Genomic DNA, 18608 nt, shown 5'->3' with positions numbered 1-18608 from the left:
TCTGAATTTCACATACCTTTTTTCTACTGGCTATACCTCCCACAGAGCATGAAACCAACTTAGAATCTTCTACATGCTAGGTTTTAAAAATTAATTAGATTACCTTTATATAACAGGCCTGGGAAATGGAATTGGTAACAAATTCTCAACAAACTCATGAAACAGAGGCAGATAGATAAATGGGAAGGCTTGGCAGTAGCATTTAAATATATCACACACAAGGTTTTTCACAAGGAGGCCAAGCTTTAAGGTGCTTACAGTCAGTGATTCATAGATCAGGTAAAAAATGAGGGCTACAAACAGAAATGGTATGAGAAGTTCAGCAGCATTTTAGAAATCAGGCTAGGTAAAGATATAGTATGAAGCCATTTCCAGCTGATTCGACTTTAGATTTTTGCCCTTTTACTACTCAGTCACAATGCTAGTTACATTGAGTTTGCTTAAGCAGTGGAAACAATTTCTTATAGGCTTTTCTGCTCAAATACAATCAGAACATATTTAGCTCACTGAGGCTGTAGAAGAAAAGTATGCAAGATATTCCTTTACCAGAGCTACTGTTGAGGATTGGAGACTTGGCAGAGGAGACAGAGGAGAAGTGAAAACAGAGCAACAGCCAGACTTATCAGACCACAAAAGCAGAGCTCTAACAAAAGAAAATATGCTCACTCTATGTTAAAACTTCTTGAATTCTGTTTCTTGGACTTTTGATCCCATTTGTGTATGAGAGAAAAGTGTCTGACAGTGAAGTGAGATAGTAACTGAGTTAATCTTTTGAGAATTTACACTTTCAAAAGGAGAATCCATGGCATTAAACCCCAATGGCTACAGTAGCTACAGCATCTTTAGGGTCTTCAAAGACTATGAGCAAACTGGCAAGGTCTGAGTATGAGGAGATTCAGAGTAAGGAAGATGACTGAAGAAGCCTTAGGAAATCTGAATGCACCAAGACATCCTAGTCAACTCCATTATCCAAATCTTAAACATACAAAGCATTCACTTGGTCACTAAGTTCACTCCCTACAACCGTATCCAACAATGAACAGATGATTAATTTGGAATGGTTTGCTAGGCATTCAGTTCTAAACAGTGTCTAATAAATGCAAGCTCTACAGAACAATGACCAATGCTATCAAAAATACAATATGCTACAGCAAGACACAAGGGAGAAAGCAGTTCAATGTACTCTTGAGTGAACTTTTATAAAACAATAGTGCACTAGGCTCTGGGATGCAATACCAGTTCACATAAGAACACCACTTCATTAAACTCATTCTAAGTTTAACAGAAGGCATAATTTTTTTATAGTTCATGTAACTTCTTCATGCCTTCTGCTTATCAGCTATTTTGTGTGCTTTAAATACAAAATTAAAAATATTTCAACACTCTCCTCAGAATACTACTGCAATTCACAGAGAAGTGTAATACTGCATGTGTAAGCAGCTCATTTAAAAACATTCAGCAGTGATGGCTGAAGAGCTTTGTGCTCCACCAGCTGCATCCCCTACTGTAAAATAGATGTGACAAAATACTGCCTGGACGTCATTGTTCTGCCCTCCTCACCTATCAAAGGAGCCCAGATCATAAGGTTGGACTACATTTCTACTTATTAAGCAGATAAATAAAGATGAGATTAATCCAACACCTGTAGCTCACACACACATATATATATATACACACACTTATAGAATGGGACACACATACATAATAAACTGTAAGCAACAAATAATGCTAAGAAAGCAAATCATAAGTGTGCCTGGTTACTCTATAGAATATCCTACTGCAAGGTATGACATTAATTTATTTCAGTGATAGGCAGCAAAGAGGCACTTTCTGAAATCTTTAAGGCTATCATCATAGATTGAACATTTTTCACTCTGTTGAACTGGTGATAATAAGAAGCTATTAGTAAAGAAAACTGGGAGTATAATATGTGTCATAAGCTGGCTGTCATCCACTTTTTCCTTGATTAGTTGCCAACCTGGCCACCTGCCACAGACTGGGGAAAGGGGAGGGGTCATAGAGAGATTTTACTTAATGGGAGGACAAAAGAAGTTAAAAGCTACATAGAAGTGCCAGAGGCATCAGAATCACAAGCACTGTAAAAACATAAAAGGGAGAAAGTAATCAGAGATGGATGTACACGGGAAAAAAGAACGAGGTCATTATTTTAGGCATCTCCAGAGAGTGGTGATGGATAGTTGGCCAAATCATGACTCCAGTCAGTAACATAACAGTGGGCATTCTCTGCCTATGGTGTTCAGATTGTAATTAAAATTGGACAAATGTACTAGCAGACGTTAACTACCAAGATTAATCAACCACCTGTTCTGTTTAAAGTCTGACAGACCTACTGGCAAAGAGAAAAAGGCACATTTGACTGCCTGCCTTGGAGACCAGTGGAAATAAGGAGATTCCAACTAGCCTTGTGAGATAAGGACGTTCCTCTGATAAACGATGTTACTAATAAAACACTTATTTATCATAAGCTGTAAATTTGGCTCAGTACACACATTGAGAGTTAGTTCATACTGCCTGCTTTCTAGAAGCCAATGCAAAGCATGTATTTATAGTGACACATTGCAGTGCTGACTTTTCAGGCTATTGATAGCAAATATTAATATGTAATTTGCTACTTCAAGGGAGCTGGACAAGTGTTAGTGGATACCAATTTCCAGAACACGGTCTAAGGATTTTTAAAATTTAATTAAGTGTAAGTGACAGCAAGTGTTTTAAAGAAATCTCCAGAAGACTAAAAAATTAATCTGTTCTGTTTGACCTCTAACATTCCCTTTCTACATTAGGATACCATCATCCAGTTTACTCATCTGTAAAATATTTGCAGACAGTGCTATCCTCTATCATGTGGATGGTATGAGTGATTGATTCTGTTGATCAGGTGTAAAGATAATGGTCAGCAAACCTCTGACATAAACTTGAGTCCTACACTTTCCCAGCCTTGATGCAGAAATGTCAAGAAGGAGTTTGAGCAGCTTCTTGCCCATCTAATGTGAATGAAGTGGAAAAAATGTATTTAATGTACTTCCTGCTGTGAACAGCATGAGTCTTCAACAATTCCACTAAGGCAGGACGACTGTTTGTCAGCCTGGCTGTAAGGCTGTGTGCTCTCACAGCTACACTAAATACAGTAGCATGGAATTAAAATCACATGGGGAGACAGCCACTTAGAAAAAAACTTGCAGCACACAAAATAATTGTAAGTATCTTCCCCTTAGGTGCAAACTTCCAGCTCTGCATTCACCACATCTCTTCTCTTCAGGATTCCAAATGTGATTACAAACTGAGCTTTAAATTTGCTCATAACAAAAAACCAAGTAAGTAAAAAAGAATCTAAATCAGCACAGCAGTCAAATATATTGGGACTATGAAAAAGCATAGCTTTGACTCAAACCCTGTTAAAGCATTTTGTATCAGACTTGTGGCATACAATACAGTTACTTTGTTAGTACTGGAACCAAGTTAAAGGCTCTTCATTCCCAGATGAATACCAACAAAAGACTTAGATCTCATTTTTTCTCTCTCTCTCTATGAAATTATTACAGAGTCACCGCTTCAGCTGGAAAAACAGAGAGCACTTCCAGGCTGATCTAGCTTAGTTTTTAAGTGCATGAAGATTAAGGCATTTCCATGGAAGAGCCGGGTCTGAGTGTTTTGACGAGTCTTAGACTAAATTCCAGGATTCCTCTGTCCAAGAGAAATGAGAAGTGCACATTAACCTCATCTTCCTTTTCCTAAATGCATAATATCTATCCATTATGTAAAGTGCCTCCTTCAAATGAGCTTTATGCTGAACTCTCTGCAGTATAGGTACGTCCTTCATGCCCAGTAGTGCTTACAACTTTGTATTTGCAAATTAAATTTCTAAGGTAGGGTTTATATCTACTGTCATAAATCAATGCATTCAGATGCACCAGGTACCCCTAGTGTTTGAGCTCAAAAATTTAGATACTAGTCCTAGGATGGGATGTTTCCTGGGAGTACTTCTCTCTTTTCATTAACTATAGAAGAATCCTGTAACAGCCTATTTGAATCAGATGTCTAAAGTTATGGAGGCTAATGCCAAGTGAGATCAGTGCCACCCTAGAAGTGGATGACTTACATAGGTCTTTTCCCTAGGCATGCTTTTCTTCCATGGTTCACAGTTAGTAACTATCGTACCTGACTCAAACAAATCATGTTTTTACTTTTTAGTGCCTTAACTGTAGTGGCATGTGTAACTTCAAATCCAAGATTTCCATGTGAAGCTTTTTCTGCTGCTTATGTCATTAACTTAATGCTTTTCTTATTTTTCTATCTAACTTTAGTATCTATCAGGAAAAGTCCCTTCCAAATTAGGAAATGCCCAATAGCAGCATCAATTTGAAAAGAGCCATTCACAATATATAAATATACCAGTGCATGTTCTACATACTACATTTTTTCCCCCAGATTTTACTTTGGCAGCACAGCACAACTGTATAATCCCAAATTAAACTTTTCAGTTGCCTGGAATTTAGTGAATACACTGTAGTTCACTAGAGTATGCCTCTTACTTTTTTTTCTTTTCATGATTATAGAGCAACTACAACATTTTAGTTATGCCCTAAGGCCATTCTCTAGAAATATAAGACTTGGATGGTAGGTGCTGAAGGTGAGTATTTCCTAATTAACTTGCATTGAAAGCCAGAGGAGATAAGGCAATGCTGCTAGTGCTGACTTGAGTTCCCTAGAAAAGATCTCATGTAGTATTATTAAACTTTGACCTTTGCTATTTCTATTGCTTGGCCTGAAGAAGTCAATGCATAATGTCAGACCAGTCACAGTACTTGGAGACATCACTTAATGACACACTGTGACATTTGTCCAAAGAAACTCTGTTAAGCAGAAGATGAATTTAAGCAATGAGAAATATATATCAGTAGATGTGAAGTAGACTGAAGTGGACCACAGAATTTAGCATTACAGCATTAATGCAGCTGATAGACTATTACGTATGTGCTAAAGCTTCTACCAACCTTTATCTTAGACATCTTCTGAATTATATTCTACTGTCAAAAGCAAAAGATTTTTTTTTTCACATACCATGCTGATTTAACTTAGTAAAATTAATTTTGTGCTCTGCAAGCAATAATAACCAATGCTGCTTAAAATCCTCTGCTTATTTGTGCAGAATTTCAATCATGACTTCCAGGGTGCTAAATTGCTCACACCTTACATAAACATGTGCTTGTATATATATTTGTATATGTGTTTGAATACATAAATAAATAAAAGGTGCAATCTATATTTGTAGTCTGTATTCAGCTTTTTAAAGAAAAGGCAGTGCAACAGATGTCAGATGAAACAAAACACAGACTTTTCATGCTTCATATTTTTATGCAAACTAAAAAGAATGTGGTAGGAAATTTTACTGGTAAGTGAATTGTCGGTAAGCTTTTGCACATACTGGAATTCTTCATGGGAGTTCTTTCACTGATACAGAAAGCTAAATAGGAGTTCTGTCACATCATTCCAAATACCACATATGCAATATTTTGGGAGTAAGAAGAAAAGTGAATGTTTTCAAAAAAGTGTTCCAAACCTATCCTTCAAAGATTCCTTATCTTTCAGTATCCCAAATATTCTTTACTCCTACCAACAATATAGATAATTTAGTTGCTACATAATGAAAATATTCTAATTTCCCAAACACTTCCCCAGCTTTTAAAATAAATCCCATTAGATTATTCTTTGTTAAATTAATTTGTGTAGAGAAATTTGTAGCTCTGAGGCAGCTTGTGCTCATAAATGCAGAAACTTCAAACTTAACAGTGGTACACAAACTAAATTACTTCTGCATTCTAATGGCAGTGTTAAAGGAGATTTCCCATTAACTTCCCTAATATTTTGTGTGCATTTCATAAAATATTAAGTTTTAAATTCAGTTGTGACTGCGAGTCACTGAGATTCCCACTGAAGTTAGATGGCCTAATTTCAGCTCATCTCTGATATTAATTAATGTCTCGGAGAATCATTCTCTCCATCTCAAACTCTCCATATATATTTTAAGCAGTCAGAACACCTTCAATTTTTGTGTGGTCAGCTTCTCCACGAATACTTATCTTTAATAGCTACTCTCTAAATATTCTATACTCTGCTATGTACAAACTTTAAAGTTCATGAATTCATCAGAATTATTAATACAAATCAAACTGTTGTAGAAGCTCCTCAGTTAATAAATTTGTGTTTGGTACAATAGCAGAGTCAGATAAAGATTTCTATTTTGGCTTGCATTCGATATATGATCTCTTACTTTACAAGACATGATTTTTCAGCCTGTTGTAGTCATTAACGCTATGATTAGCCAAATGCTCCACAGAGAAAACAAAGTCACCTCTGTCACAGGATTACAGGTGAGAAATTCCAGGCAGACTGAGTATTTATGAGGCAATTAGATGGGTGTGGACTTCCTGCCTTTAAGACCTGCCTTTTGTATCCTTACCCACACAGAAATCAATGGTCTGTTTTGTCATCAGACTTTCAAAGAGTATGGCACTATGTAATTCCTCCCTCTACTCTTTAGAAAATATGATGTGTCACAATAGAAGGTTTATGGCCTCACAGAGAAGACTGAAACAGCTTATCAGTAGTCCTATCAAAGAATTTACAGTTGACATATAAGTCTCCAAACTCCATGCATAAATGAAGGCAATTGTACCAGGAAGGTTTCATGCTACTTCTCCTAGAAAAAAAAGCTGTCACGCCAATGCTGAAGCATTAAAGGAGAGGCTTGGGGCAGCAATATACATGTATTTTTGAAAGCAGTTGGTGATACGGTGTGCTTATTTCTATGCTGCCTTAGTCATACCCCTTTTTCTAAACAACACTAGAAATGCCCCTTTCAAAGCAATATCTTAAAGCTATTAACCAGTTGAACAAATGACATAATTCTGACAGCATTTCGTTACTGAAGAAATTTCTACAGCAACATTACTCTTATTTGAATATTTGCTTTGTTAAAAAGACAAAGGGAGCACAAATGGAGACTTCTATGCAAAAATTCAAATGCAGCATTAAATCATAAGAAACATAGCTTGTCTCTTGGGAGCTGCTAGATGGCTTCTGCCCCATAAGGGCCTCCAATAGGGCCCTCTGCAGCATGACTGAATGGGCCCAAAGGTTCTGTGGACACAGCCTCAGAATCACAGAAAAAAGGCTGCCCATGCAAGGTGACATCTTGGGTTATGTCTATTAATGTGACAGAAGAGTAAGGTGCAGCTCCTTGCTCTGAATCACTGCTCAAGTGATTTTCACAAACAATAAAATAGCAATACTGAATACTTTCAAAAACCTGCATAGCTTTCCAATAGTATTTTCTAATCTCAAGATGGAAGCAGCACGTGTTTTAACCAGCAGGAAGAAAAACCAAATCCATTTCCTGCATGCTGATTTGAATGTGATGTTATGTGTAGTTTCTGTCCTGCATTGGGAGTATCACTTCAATTATAAGATATCTTACCATCATCCTTGTCAGGTACAATGGTAATGCGAGTGCTTGGGAATTCTGCACCAATTCTTCCACCCATGGGCATGCTCAGCAAAACATCAAAGGTCTCAGCCTCTTCATACAAGGAATCATCTATGATGACGATCCGACACGTTTTTTCTCTTTCATCTTTGTCAAAACGTAGAATGCTGTTGTGATCCTCTGGCCTGGATATGTAGTCAGAGTAGGAAAGTACAGAGGTTGGGGCAGTGCCAGATGCTGTTCCTGTGGCATAAAAGGAAAAAAACCAGTCACTATACATACCATAGCTACGATGATCTCCTCATACAGGTGGGATTTTATTTTCATTATCTTTTAATTTCTGTTGACTTTTTGGTGATAAGATGGGCTGTGGACAAGGTCACACACAGGTCCACGAATTGACTTCTGAGGTCTGTGCTACTTCTGTATATGATACAATGGAAGGTTGTGGTTCTTCAAATCATTTGCACCTTTTCAGTCAGAAGAATATTGCTTATCACAAGAGACACAGACTGACAAAATAGCCTCTGTGAGGATTAACTACCATAGTATATTTTACCCATATTGAAGATACCAGTGGACTAGAACAGACAGAATTTCATGAAAACAAATTATTTGGATTCCAGATTACCTTACACAAAATATTGCTTCAGCTCTCCAGATAAAAAACAATAAAACCACAGGCGTAGAAATCCCATGCCCTGCACAAGTATTATTAGTAAGAGACCAAAAGTCAGAGGAAGGACAAGTATGAAAATTAAGCAATATTATTTTTCAAGATATAAACGAGTGAAGGATAGCCAGGGCAATCACTGCAGTGCTTTCAGTTCTCATCACTTTCAGATATACGGGGCTGCATATAAAAACCTTGCAGAAATATAAAGAACACAGATCCTCTTCACCTCCCCATGATGATTTTTAAACTGCATTCAGTAATACTTTTAGAAAGATTGCAGAGATGATTTCCAGATGAGAGCGAAGATATTTAGATGAAAAAGTAATTAACAGAGTTATAAATAATTTCCTTATAAAATAGATGGAAGAAATATTTTACAATTTCTGTCCCTTTTCCACACTTGCCATTTTTTTCATTCTGTAGTAGATTCTACTACCTTGTTGTGTGTAGCAGATGACCATCAGCTCCTGACTCACATCTCCACTTCTTCTGACTGGAATAAATAACTCACCAATATCTTCTTCAATAGTATAAGTGGACTGAGGAATAAAGACTGTTGATTCTGCAAAGAAAAGAACCTCATAAAGTCACCTGTACATTAGCAAAGAGCATTTTTGAATATTCTAAAGTGCAACAAATAACTCACATTTATTGACAATGCCACTAAATTGTAAGTAAAACTTGGAGGGTGAGAGAAGCAGGATTTCTTAGTGTTTCAGAAAGGGAAAAGAAAATCAGATCATTAGGTCTGAATTCACAAGTCCTTATTAATTGGTCTCTAATGTAAATGATTTGTTTATCTAGGGTTAATGGAGCAAGACAGTGTTTGGAGAATTTGTCCACAAAGTCTATCTTTTTATTATTTCCATGGTATTTAATTATTAACTGTTAACTACAGAAGTATCAATAGCATAGCTCACACACAGGCTGTGATTCACCAAGGCCATTCTTTAACTTACTGCATCAAGATAACCAGGGAAATCATTTGGCATTGAGGAGAAAGGCTGAGCTCTTGACATCTGACTCTGACTTGGACATTTGATTTGAGTTGGTTACATGTCTACACTCCTTTTTTACTAAAAGGAGATGCAGCCAATACAGCCAGTGAAGTCTGAGGAGAAATCTCACCCTAAAATGTATCATACAAAAGGATATCAGATAGTTTTTCTGGGAAAAAATCCACTAAGTTGCATTCTGAACTCCTTCATTATTTTATGCTCATATAATCAGATTGCTGGGTTTTATGTTGTTACTGGGATTCAGGATCAGTTCTGTTCTTGTTCTGTCAAAAACCAAGAACACAAAGTGGCTGTGCACATAATACATAAAGCACCTTTACAGTTTCATTAGTGTGGCTGCAACCCAAACAGAATATAATTCTGTATAATATAAAATTAAGTGGTATCAGCTGACTGAACAAAGCAAATTTTTCATCATTTCAGAGTACTTTGGCAAACAGTGTTCTGAAAATTGTCAGGTGACTTCTTTGAAAACATGTTCCAGGTTTTATTTCTCCAACTACTACTAGCATGACTTAAGGTCAAAAGCCCTCCTTAAAAATGCTGTAATTCAGGTTTGATAAGATCGAGACTACTAACTATTTGGGCAAGTCAAAAATTCAACATGAAAAATATAAAATCCCTACTTTTTTGTTTTAAAGTAAAGCAAAAGGCAGCACTAAAAAAAAAAAAAATCCCATTTCATTCCTTCTATTTGTCCCTTTAGAATTTAGTTGGCAAAATAAAAAAACTTTAACCTTCCAAAACATGCAAGAATCTGATCTGATTTATTCGGTTTTCTCTCCCTCTCTCTTTTATAATTATTCAACTAGGAGTAAAATGGAACTATAAAAGTTTAACAGACCATATGAGCAACATAAAAGCTTTGAGGAGAACGAGCTACACCACCTCAGTTTGTATAAGAGAACACATCCCTATTTAATCTATATTTCGAATAAAACATTAACTAATGTCCCATACCCCAAGAGGCTGGTACAGCTTTCTGAACAAACTCACAGTTTAGATCCTAAAGCTACACCATTCAAATCAATGATTTTTTTCACTGGAAGCAGAATAAAACTTTTGATAGATCCTATTCAGTGAGCTTGGTAAGCCATAAGCTTCAAAAGACTGTTAGGAAATACAGTCCTTCCCCTCAAAGTTCTCTCTAGTTTTCTTCTAGGTATTCCTTGATTTGCAGCTGTGCATTTGATTTTGTCCTCTGCAACTTCACTTTATGTATAATTAATACAAATTCTCTAGTATTGTAAATATTTTATCTTAATGTAAGAAATATAAAATACTGTTGGCATAAAGAAGACTCAGCCAATTACCTTTAACTGTGCTATCATATTGATCATAGAAAAGATAAAGAGATTGAACACATTTTCAAGTTATTTCTATGTCTCATACATGCTGCTTTTCAAGTTAAGCACTATTTTTCTCAGTGATTAAAATGTATGTGAGATAAGCTCTGGTTTAACTGGCATTTGTAATGAGGAACTAAGACACCTCTGATAATTTTCACGCCCAACACTTCAAATATTACGGAAGACTATATAATTCAAGTTGTTATGGTCATCCAGTACTTAAAAGACTTCTTAAGGAAAGTTCTGTGTGACTACAGCCCATGGGTTCAAGAAGCTGAAAAGATGCAAAGCAACCAGAGCACGCTCTACTTCTTTTATAAAATTTTTTAAAATCAGCTTATTTCTTAATTTATATTTAACCACAATTTTATTTGCTCTTGACACAGCATGTGCTACACTTGGTCTAATGAACTTTACAATTACTGAGTGTCTCAGGTTGATATCAAGGCCTAACTGGTATGAATGGTTTGCTCCAAGACCAAACTTCTTGTGATCAATCAGCCTAGACTTTCCTGTACCATCCTCTCCCACATGAATTACCATGACAGAGTAAATCAAATCAGCCTCCAGCCAACTCTTCAGACACATTCAGTCTGCAAACACATTTAATGGAAAACCTGTTGTACCTAAAATTAATACCAACAAACAAAGCCCCTAGAAATAACATATCATAAAAACCCAAGGTATTTAATAAAAAAATGCTACCTGAGTAAGCCCTTCATCAATCACTTAAAGTGATAGAGGACAAGTGGCTACTTGATGCCCAAGTCTGTCTCCAGAAATATTTTAAGGACAGCCAACCATTAGTATTCACAGTTACTCACAGTATTTGCCCTCCAGTTTATCTTTTGGTATATGCACATATTAGGAGTACAGTTCTGAAAAAGTTCTCACCATCTCCTGGGTCAATAATTTCCACTGTGGATGCAGCAGGAAATTCCAGGATTGCCATGACGGGCTCAGAAAGAACAATTTGAAAGGACTCAGAATGTTCATGTTCACCATCACTCAAAATCCGTACTCGCCATGTAGCTAAGGTTTGACCAGGATTAAACTGCACTTGTTTCTGGGCTTTTCCTCTGAAGTCTTTATCTTTCTTGGCAGTACCATCTTTGGTGCTAATACCTGTTAAAATCAGAAATTCAGGTCATTATGAACATTACTGGTAATTTTTCTCCCATTTTGTCATCTTTAAAAGACATGTAGAAAAATATACTTTTCACAACCTGAGAACATTCAAGCTAAATCCATCACTCTTGATCAATTTTTATATTGGGTGTCACACATAGAGGTGGAAAAACTCTATATTCTCTGAAGTAATATCAAGTTCCCATTTCTCCATAATTCAATTATGGCTGTCCAAAGAGAAGAACAGACTTTTCTCTCTCCTTTTTAGCCCTCTGTGTTCTCTTCTTTTCCAGAACATCTAAATAGCAGCCTGCCTGAAACCCTAGGAAATATTTATTTCTCTTAGAAAAAAATAAAAACACCCCTGGAAAGTTCAGACTTAAAAGGGAAAGCTAAGGAAAACACAAAGACACAAAGGAAAATATACTGAATAAAAACGAAAGAAGATTCCAAACCTGCAGCATTGCCCTCAATGCCATTGCAATAATAATTTTTAAAAACTGTTATCCTCTTATTTCAGTGTTTGCATAATGACAACCATTAGGTTAAAGTGAAGTTGAAGCTGCAAGTCCATGGGAAAAAATTCAAACAATCAGTTCAGAGAGATGGCACAGGCCTTCCAGCCTCAGATTCAGACTGCTGTGAAACAGGTTTTCACTCCCACTTTAAGGCTGTCTGAAAGACCCTCATGGAAATTAGACAGAATTTCAGAACTCTCTCTAACTCATGTCTTTGGCCTTGTTTAAATCTCACAGTACAAGTGAAATCTGAAACGCTTTTCTCAAGTTTTCAGAAGAAATCCTTGAAACGTCTCCCTTCTCTGATTGTTTCTTCCAGCTGCATAATTTGATGCATCGAAACACACGACCTTTCCCCACAAACCTTGCCTTTCTTTCTTCAGGCTTGTGCCTCGTCCTAAACCACAGCAAAGTTTATATAATCTATAAACCTTCAGCCACTTTGGCACTGCATATGGACCAGAAAGGCCAGTAAGCATCTGGACCAGTATGTTTTATGCTCTTTCCAATTCTGTAATTCCATTTGCAGCATTAAGGTTGTTGGAGGCAAGTTACTCAAACTAGTTTTGCTGATTTTTCAGTCAGCTCAATCCTGACCTTAAACCCATAGGTAGAAAATTTTGTAAACACTCTACCTGAAGGATCAGAAGCCACATCAGTATCTGTAACTCAGTACCAGTAATTAATTTAAACCACACATCCTTAACTATGTATTTATCTCTTCAATTCTTTTTCCTTCTTTAAAAATATTATCAAAGTTGGTTCCTGTTCAAAACAGTCCTTTTAAGTAAGATCCTGTTGTTTAAGGTCTATATCCCCTAAATCTCATGCCAAAGTAGGTGTCTCCACTGCATCTTGCTACTTGAAACTCGGATTTTTAATCAGAAAAAGCCCTAAACAGAAACTTGCCAGGTAAATGCTTACATATCTCTGCAAAACCAGCTTTAAACTGAGTGTTTTCTCTAAGCAGTGTAAGCTCACCATAGGTTTCAATGTGAAATTGTACAAGGATAATGTTCCCTCGTGCAAATGCATCAGAGGAGGAAACAGATCCAGAAGCTAGAAACAGGTGTGAGGTTGCAAAATGTGATAACACAACCTTTTTTTCACCTTTTCACTCCCCAGACACTGCAAACAGTTTTCAACACCTCCTGTATCAGCCTCAGTTGACTGCCAGCACTGAGTGAAGAAAACGAGCCTAATGCTCATAGCTGCTGGTCAGACCAACTCACAACAGCCTTCCTGGAAAATTATACATGTTTATTGCTGTCTTTTCAATTGCTACAACTGTATGCTTTCATTATAGGGAAAAGAGGATTTGGACAGGAGCTGTATTCTGTGAAACAAATGAACAGTGGTATGAATCAAATCAAAGAAAGAAGGATGGTGTCTTGGGTTGTTTATTCAAAAATTAATTGCAGAAGAAAAAAAACACAAAAGGGAAGATTCCATTATTTAACTAAAGAAATCCTATACATAGCATATAAAAGATACACTTTTTAATAAATAAACATATTTGTTTGAATATAGTTTGCTTATCTTGAAACAGCAGTAATAGGATATAGTTGTATTGATACATTATATCAGCTGGCTGGGCAGTGGTTTATAGAAGCAACTGGTAAAGTTAGAATTGAACTTACTTATAAAAGAGGTTTCTCCCAGGTAACCTCTCCGTTTAAGAACAACATCAAGATACTTGGAGTCTTCATTTACTAAGTAGTACTCCTTTTCTAAGGAGATCCATGCCCAGTTAAGGCGAAAATGTTGATTCTTCAGCTTATTGCCTCCTGCAAAACAAAATTTAAAAGGTATAATTTTAACTTTCCATTTTTATTAAAGATTACTTCGTCTTTTGAAGTTAATGCAACTTTGAATCCTGGGTAAGATATGCATCTATCTGGACATCACAATCCAAAGGTTTTAAAGATCTAAAATTAAGAAATTCCAAATAAAGAACTCAACCATAACACGTTTACTACACTTAGAAGTAATTTTTTTTCTTAGATGCATACAAACATAGTACACTAATTTTCTTATTTCTTAAGATAAAAAGATCAAGAATTAATAAAAATGTATTTGGGATGCCTTCTGTATATCATCCTAATGGATATGCTTTTTATTACTCTAGAATCCTATAAGTTCTATAGCAATAATAAATTAAGCTGCTCAGTGCACTGATGGTAGATGCTCACTCGGCAAATGTCTTCTGGGAATACTGGCCTGTGTGGGAGATTGTAGTCTGATTTCCTTCCCACAAGGTGCTGCTACAGAACAAGGTTTGCTCAGGTAACAACTGTCTTAAATGTGCAAAAAATTTCCTTTAGAAATTAACACTTCTGTACCCAAGCCAGGGAAAAAAGTAATTCTTCTGAACAGCAGAGAGACATATCTAAGCATTTAAATTAATTCATGGCTTAATTACTGGAGGAAGAGACAAATGAGGGGTGGTTTACCCCTCCCAGTTTCTTCCATTCTTGAAAAATTAGGCAGCCACTCCATATGCTTTCACTCTGCTTCAAAGATAAGCATCTATGTTTCTTTATTGACCTGCCTACTAGAAAAACCCAGAAACTATATTTGTGCAACCTCACAAGGAGGCAAAGGTACTGTGTAAATGAAAGGAGCGAAATGGTTACTGGAGTATCTCCCTGCACTCCTCACCCTGCTCCTTTCTGCTCTTTTGATCTCTGTGTTACTGACAAAGGGGAAGGCTACAAACACACACATATCAGAAACCAATGAGCACCACAGAAAACCAGCAGCTATGGTGTTACAGCAGCACTTACATTAGGTTAGCCCTGTGTTGTATCTTCCCATTAGTTTCTGGGAACAGATGTAACAGAATATGCCTTGTTCTCTAATCCAGTGAGAAAAGCCATTTGTGTGCCACCCTTAAACACACTGCCCAATTTGACCATAATTTTACAGAAGGATAAAAGTTTCTGACATACAAAAAGAACAGAAATGTACTGTCTTTTAGAGGAGAGAGAACCTATTTGTACCACTAGTGAGAAGAAATACTGCTGCACAAGCTTACTATAAATGAGAATGTCAGATATTTAAAACTGCCCAGGTAGAGGAAAATTTTCTAGCAAAATTTGCACCCTTTTTAAACAAAAGATATTCTAACCAGAGGATAGAAAGCAAAAGAAAATCGAATTGTTCTCTTGTCCAAAGAACTCAAGGTTAAATATGCTGTAGACAAAGATCACAATCTACATCTTACATACAGGTCTCTTATGAATGAAATTCAGGAAGAAAAAAAGCACAAGGAAGACAATATAAAAGATTTAGTATTGTCTTCATTCCACCTATTTCTTGCTTTCAGCTGTTTCTTTCTATTTTTTTTCATAAAATAGAAAACACCCTAACAACCAAACAAAAAAGTATATTTCTTAAGGGGGCTACAGCAAGCCTCAATTTTTACAGACCTGCTTCTGTCCCCGAAATATATAATGTTTATCTTTTAGAATGTGCAATACCAAACCCATCAGCTTTAAAATTTTAAGAAACGAATATAGATGTTTTAAAACCTTATGTCTTCACTTTGTGCTTTTTTTTCATGTTCAGAAGACATGTTTTCTAATTTATACAAGCCATTTCACAGTCCACTGTCCCACAGAATAAACCATTGTTCTTATTATTAGCTACTACTACTGCTACTACTATTATTATTATTATTATTATTATTATTATTACTATTACAGACCTCTAACAAAACAGAGCAGGAAGTATATAATACACCTTACCTAATTTCAGGTATTTATTTTGAGGCTAGAAATCTTTATAGCCAAATCTGGGAAAGAGGAATTTTTTAAGGCTATGACATACTTTAGGCATTCATTTTTGAAGGAGATTAGCTTTCCCTTGAAATATGCAAAAATACAGGCATTTTTTTCTCAGCAGCTTTTAAAAACTCCTGTTATGACCGTTTACATTGTAGACACTTTTATTACAGCCATCTAATGCTGGGTAAGATGAATTCCCCCCTGCCTGATCTGGATTGAACTGCTACAACATAGTAGAGCCAAGCACCACACAAAACACAATGCCTGTGAAGAATATTAAGTGTATAGCTTTCAGAAGTTTTAAAATGTCAGAAATAAAACAGCACATGCTCCTTTAATTTAGTTCACTATTAAAATAAGTATCTGACCAACAATAATATTTCTATCAGCAGATGGATTGTGCCCTGCTCACAAGCACTGCCCTTGGGCACAGTCAGATATTTAGCTGCAGGGCAAATTATTAAGCAACTTTACTCCAGTGACAGTTTTGCTCTTATTCCTCTCCCAGACAAGTGCTGGCAGTATAAATACATCAGAAGTCCGGAGAGGGAAGCTATCACTTTTAAAACTACACAAAAGGAAGGAAGGCAGTGTTAGAACAAGATAAATCCAAAGGAATTTTGCATCAATGAGACGTGGTTGGCAAGATGCTGCTAAAGTGCAGCATGAAAACTTGTTTCCTGAATTTTGTCAGAGATCAGAGTGCAGTAGTGCTAAATCAGAAGATACTAGATGGGAGGTGGTGCAGTTTGATATTAATGAGAAATGAGATGGCAAGAGTTGTAAGACACATTTAGAAACTTTGAAGGAGCTGAAGGTAAGGATCTAGAGTAAGGGGAGTCACAAAGTGACTTCATGACGGATGCTTTTGAGGACAAAACCTCAAAACCTGACTGTCCTTTAAGGACAATTTGTTTTCTTGTCAGAAAATATATATAAATATATATATAAATATATATCCTGTCAGATATATTATTTTTGTATAGGTCATCAAACAAGAAATTCCTAAAAAGATCAAGTCATCTGGAAAAAAAAAAAGTTTCAGTTACACAACATGAATAAAAGAGGAGGGGGAGGAGGATTGGTCAGTCAACTACTTGAAGGGAAAAATATTTAAATTAATATTCCTATTCAAGCATTCATCTCTCCAACCATGCTTCTCAGATATCTTAAAGTTATAAATCCTCCATGAAAAAATAGAGATAAGATTGCCAGAATTTTCTATCATGGTGCAAAGAGCTCAGAGAAGGAAAGAATCAGTTCCAGTTTTCTCCAGAGATCACAGAGCTATGTAAAGACAATATAAAAAATAATTCTAACACTAAATTGTGTACTTTGAGCACTGTTGACCTGAGGGGCCATAAAAAATGGCCATTCTGTAAGGAAAGTCTGATTGTAGTTTTCCTACCCCAGACCCTAATTCATAAATAAAAGCATATAACTGCATCTCAGTATTCATTTTTTGACACAACAGAAACTGATGCATCTTGATGCAGATGTTGACTTCCCTGAGTATCTGTGGCATAAATAAGAGATGAATCAGCAAAAGAGTGCCTACCCTGCATAACCACATACTCATTGTGTACACAAGATATGTCTGTACAAACACAGTTATCTGGGACCTGTAGAGCTTCAAGGTACAAGGTATCTGCTCTCTTTAGTCATTAGCCAGGGTTACTTAATGGGGAAAAAAACCCAAACTATAAATTCCTCCAGGACAAAGAACATATACCAAAAACAAGAAAGAGTAGAAAAAAAACAACCAGTAAATAAAGCACTAAGAAAAAAGAATTCCTTCAAAATTTTTACTACTGGTCTTTTCTCCTTCCTCTTCTTATTTTGCCTTCTAAACTGACTGCAAAAGAATATTAATAAGGAGGATCAAAACAACTGTGACATATTAACAGCCTGCCTACAGTTCAGGAATCACTGTACAGCAACAAAATACTTGTTGACTTGTTTGCATGTCTGCTGCACTCTTTCTTCCTTGGTTCTAAATATTTGATCCTATCTGGTGCCTCATTCAGACAGGGTTACTTAAGCTGGCATTACCCTACCCTTCTCTTTCCAGTAGGGACATGAAGCTTCTGAAAACAGGAACTCACTTCTGAACTTGAATATAAAGATGCAGGGAAAAACAGTGAACTGTCCATTTTTAGACATCCATTCCATTTTTTAATCTTCGATTAGCCTACTTCGTGTAAAGTTATTTAATAAACACCAGGATAAAGTTACATCAACAAGTTTATTAGAGGCAAAATTTGATGTGAAACGCAAACATTTTAGTCCCTCACACCATGATTCCCCATTCCCCATGAAGCTTGCTGTGAACCTTAGCACTTTCCATTTCCCCACACTATTTTCCTAGTCATTCATTCATATAAACCCATTTTTAACAAACTACAGGAGAAACATGAAAATCCTAGGTGATTCTGCTAGTCAGAATAAATATATAGACGTTACATATCCAGTTCAAGGCACACAGTTTCAACAACTCTGATTTGCTGTACTGTGTAATGGTCCCAGTACATTTTAGCTTCAGGTTAAAAAGCCAAAGGTATTAAGTAAATATTTTTTTCTGCCAAGCTATTAATCCTACCCCCACCCCCTGCCATAGATTTGATCA

General features: G+C 36.3%; 1 protein-coding gene across 1 annotated transcript in view; it reads right to left on the bottom strand.

The window, feature by feature from the left end:
* The window catches only part of FREM2 (FRAS1 related extracellular matrix 2), a 116802-nt gene that overhangs the window by 43949 nt on the left and 54245 nt on the right, over positions 1-18608 (bottom strand). Inside the window, exons 3-6 of the mRNA XM_014895373.2 lie at positions 13835-13981; positions 11443-11673; positions 8617-8742; positions 7496-7747 (exon numbers count right to left, since the gene is read on the bottom strand). Of these exons, the coding sequence (XP_014750859.2) occupies positions 7496-7747; positions 8617-8742; positions 11443-11673; positions 13835-13981 (756 nt within the window). The remainder of the gene's footprint in view (positions 1-7495; positions 7748-8616; positions 8743-11442; positions 11674-13834; positions 13982-18608) is intronic.

Source organism: Sturnus vulgaris, chromosome 2, assembly GCF_052056855.1.
Source record: "Sturnus vulgaris isolate bStuVul1 chromosome 2, bStuVul1.hap1, whole genome shotgun sequence".
Classification (NCBI taxonomy): Eukaryota; Metazoa; Chordata; class Aves; order Passeriformes; family Sturnidae; genus Sturnus; species Sturnus vulgaris.
This window is presented reverse-complemented; position numbering and strand designations above follow the sequence as displayed.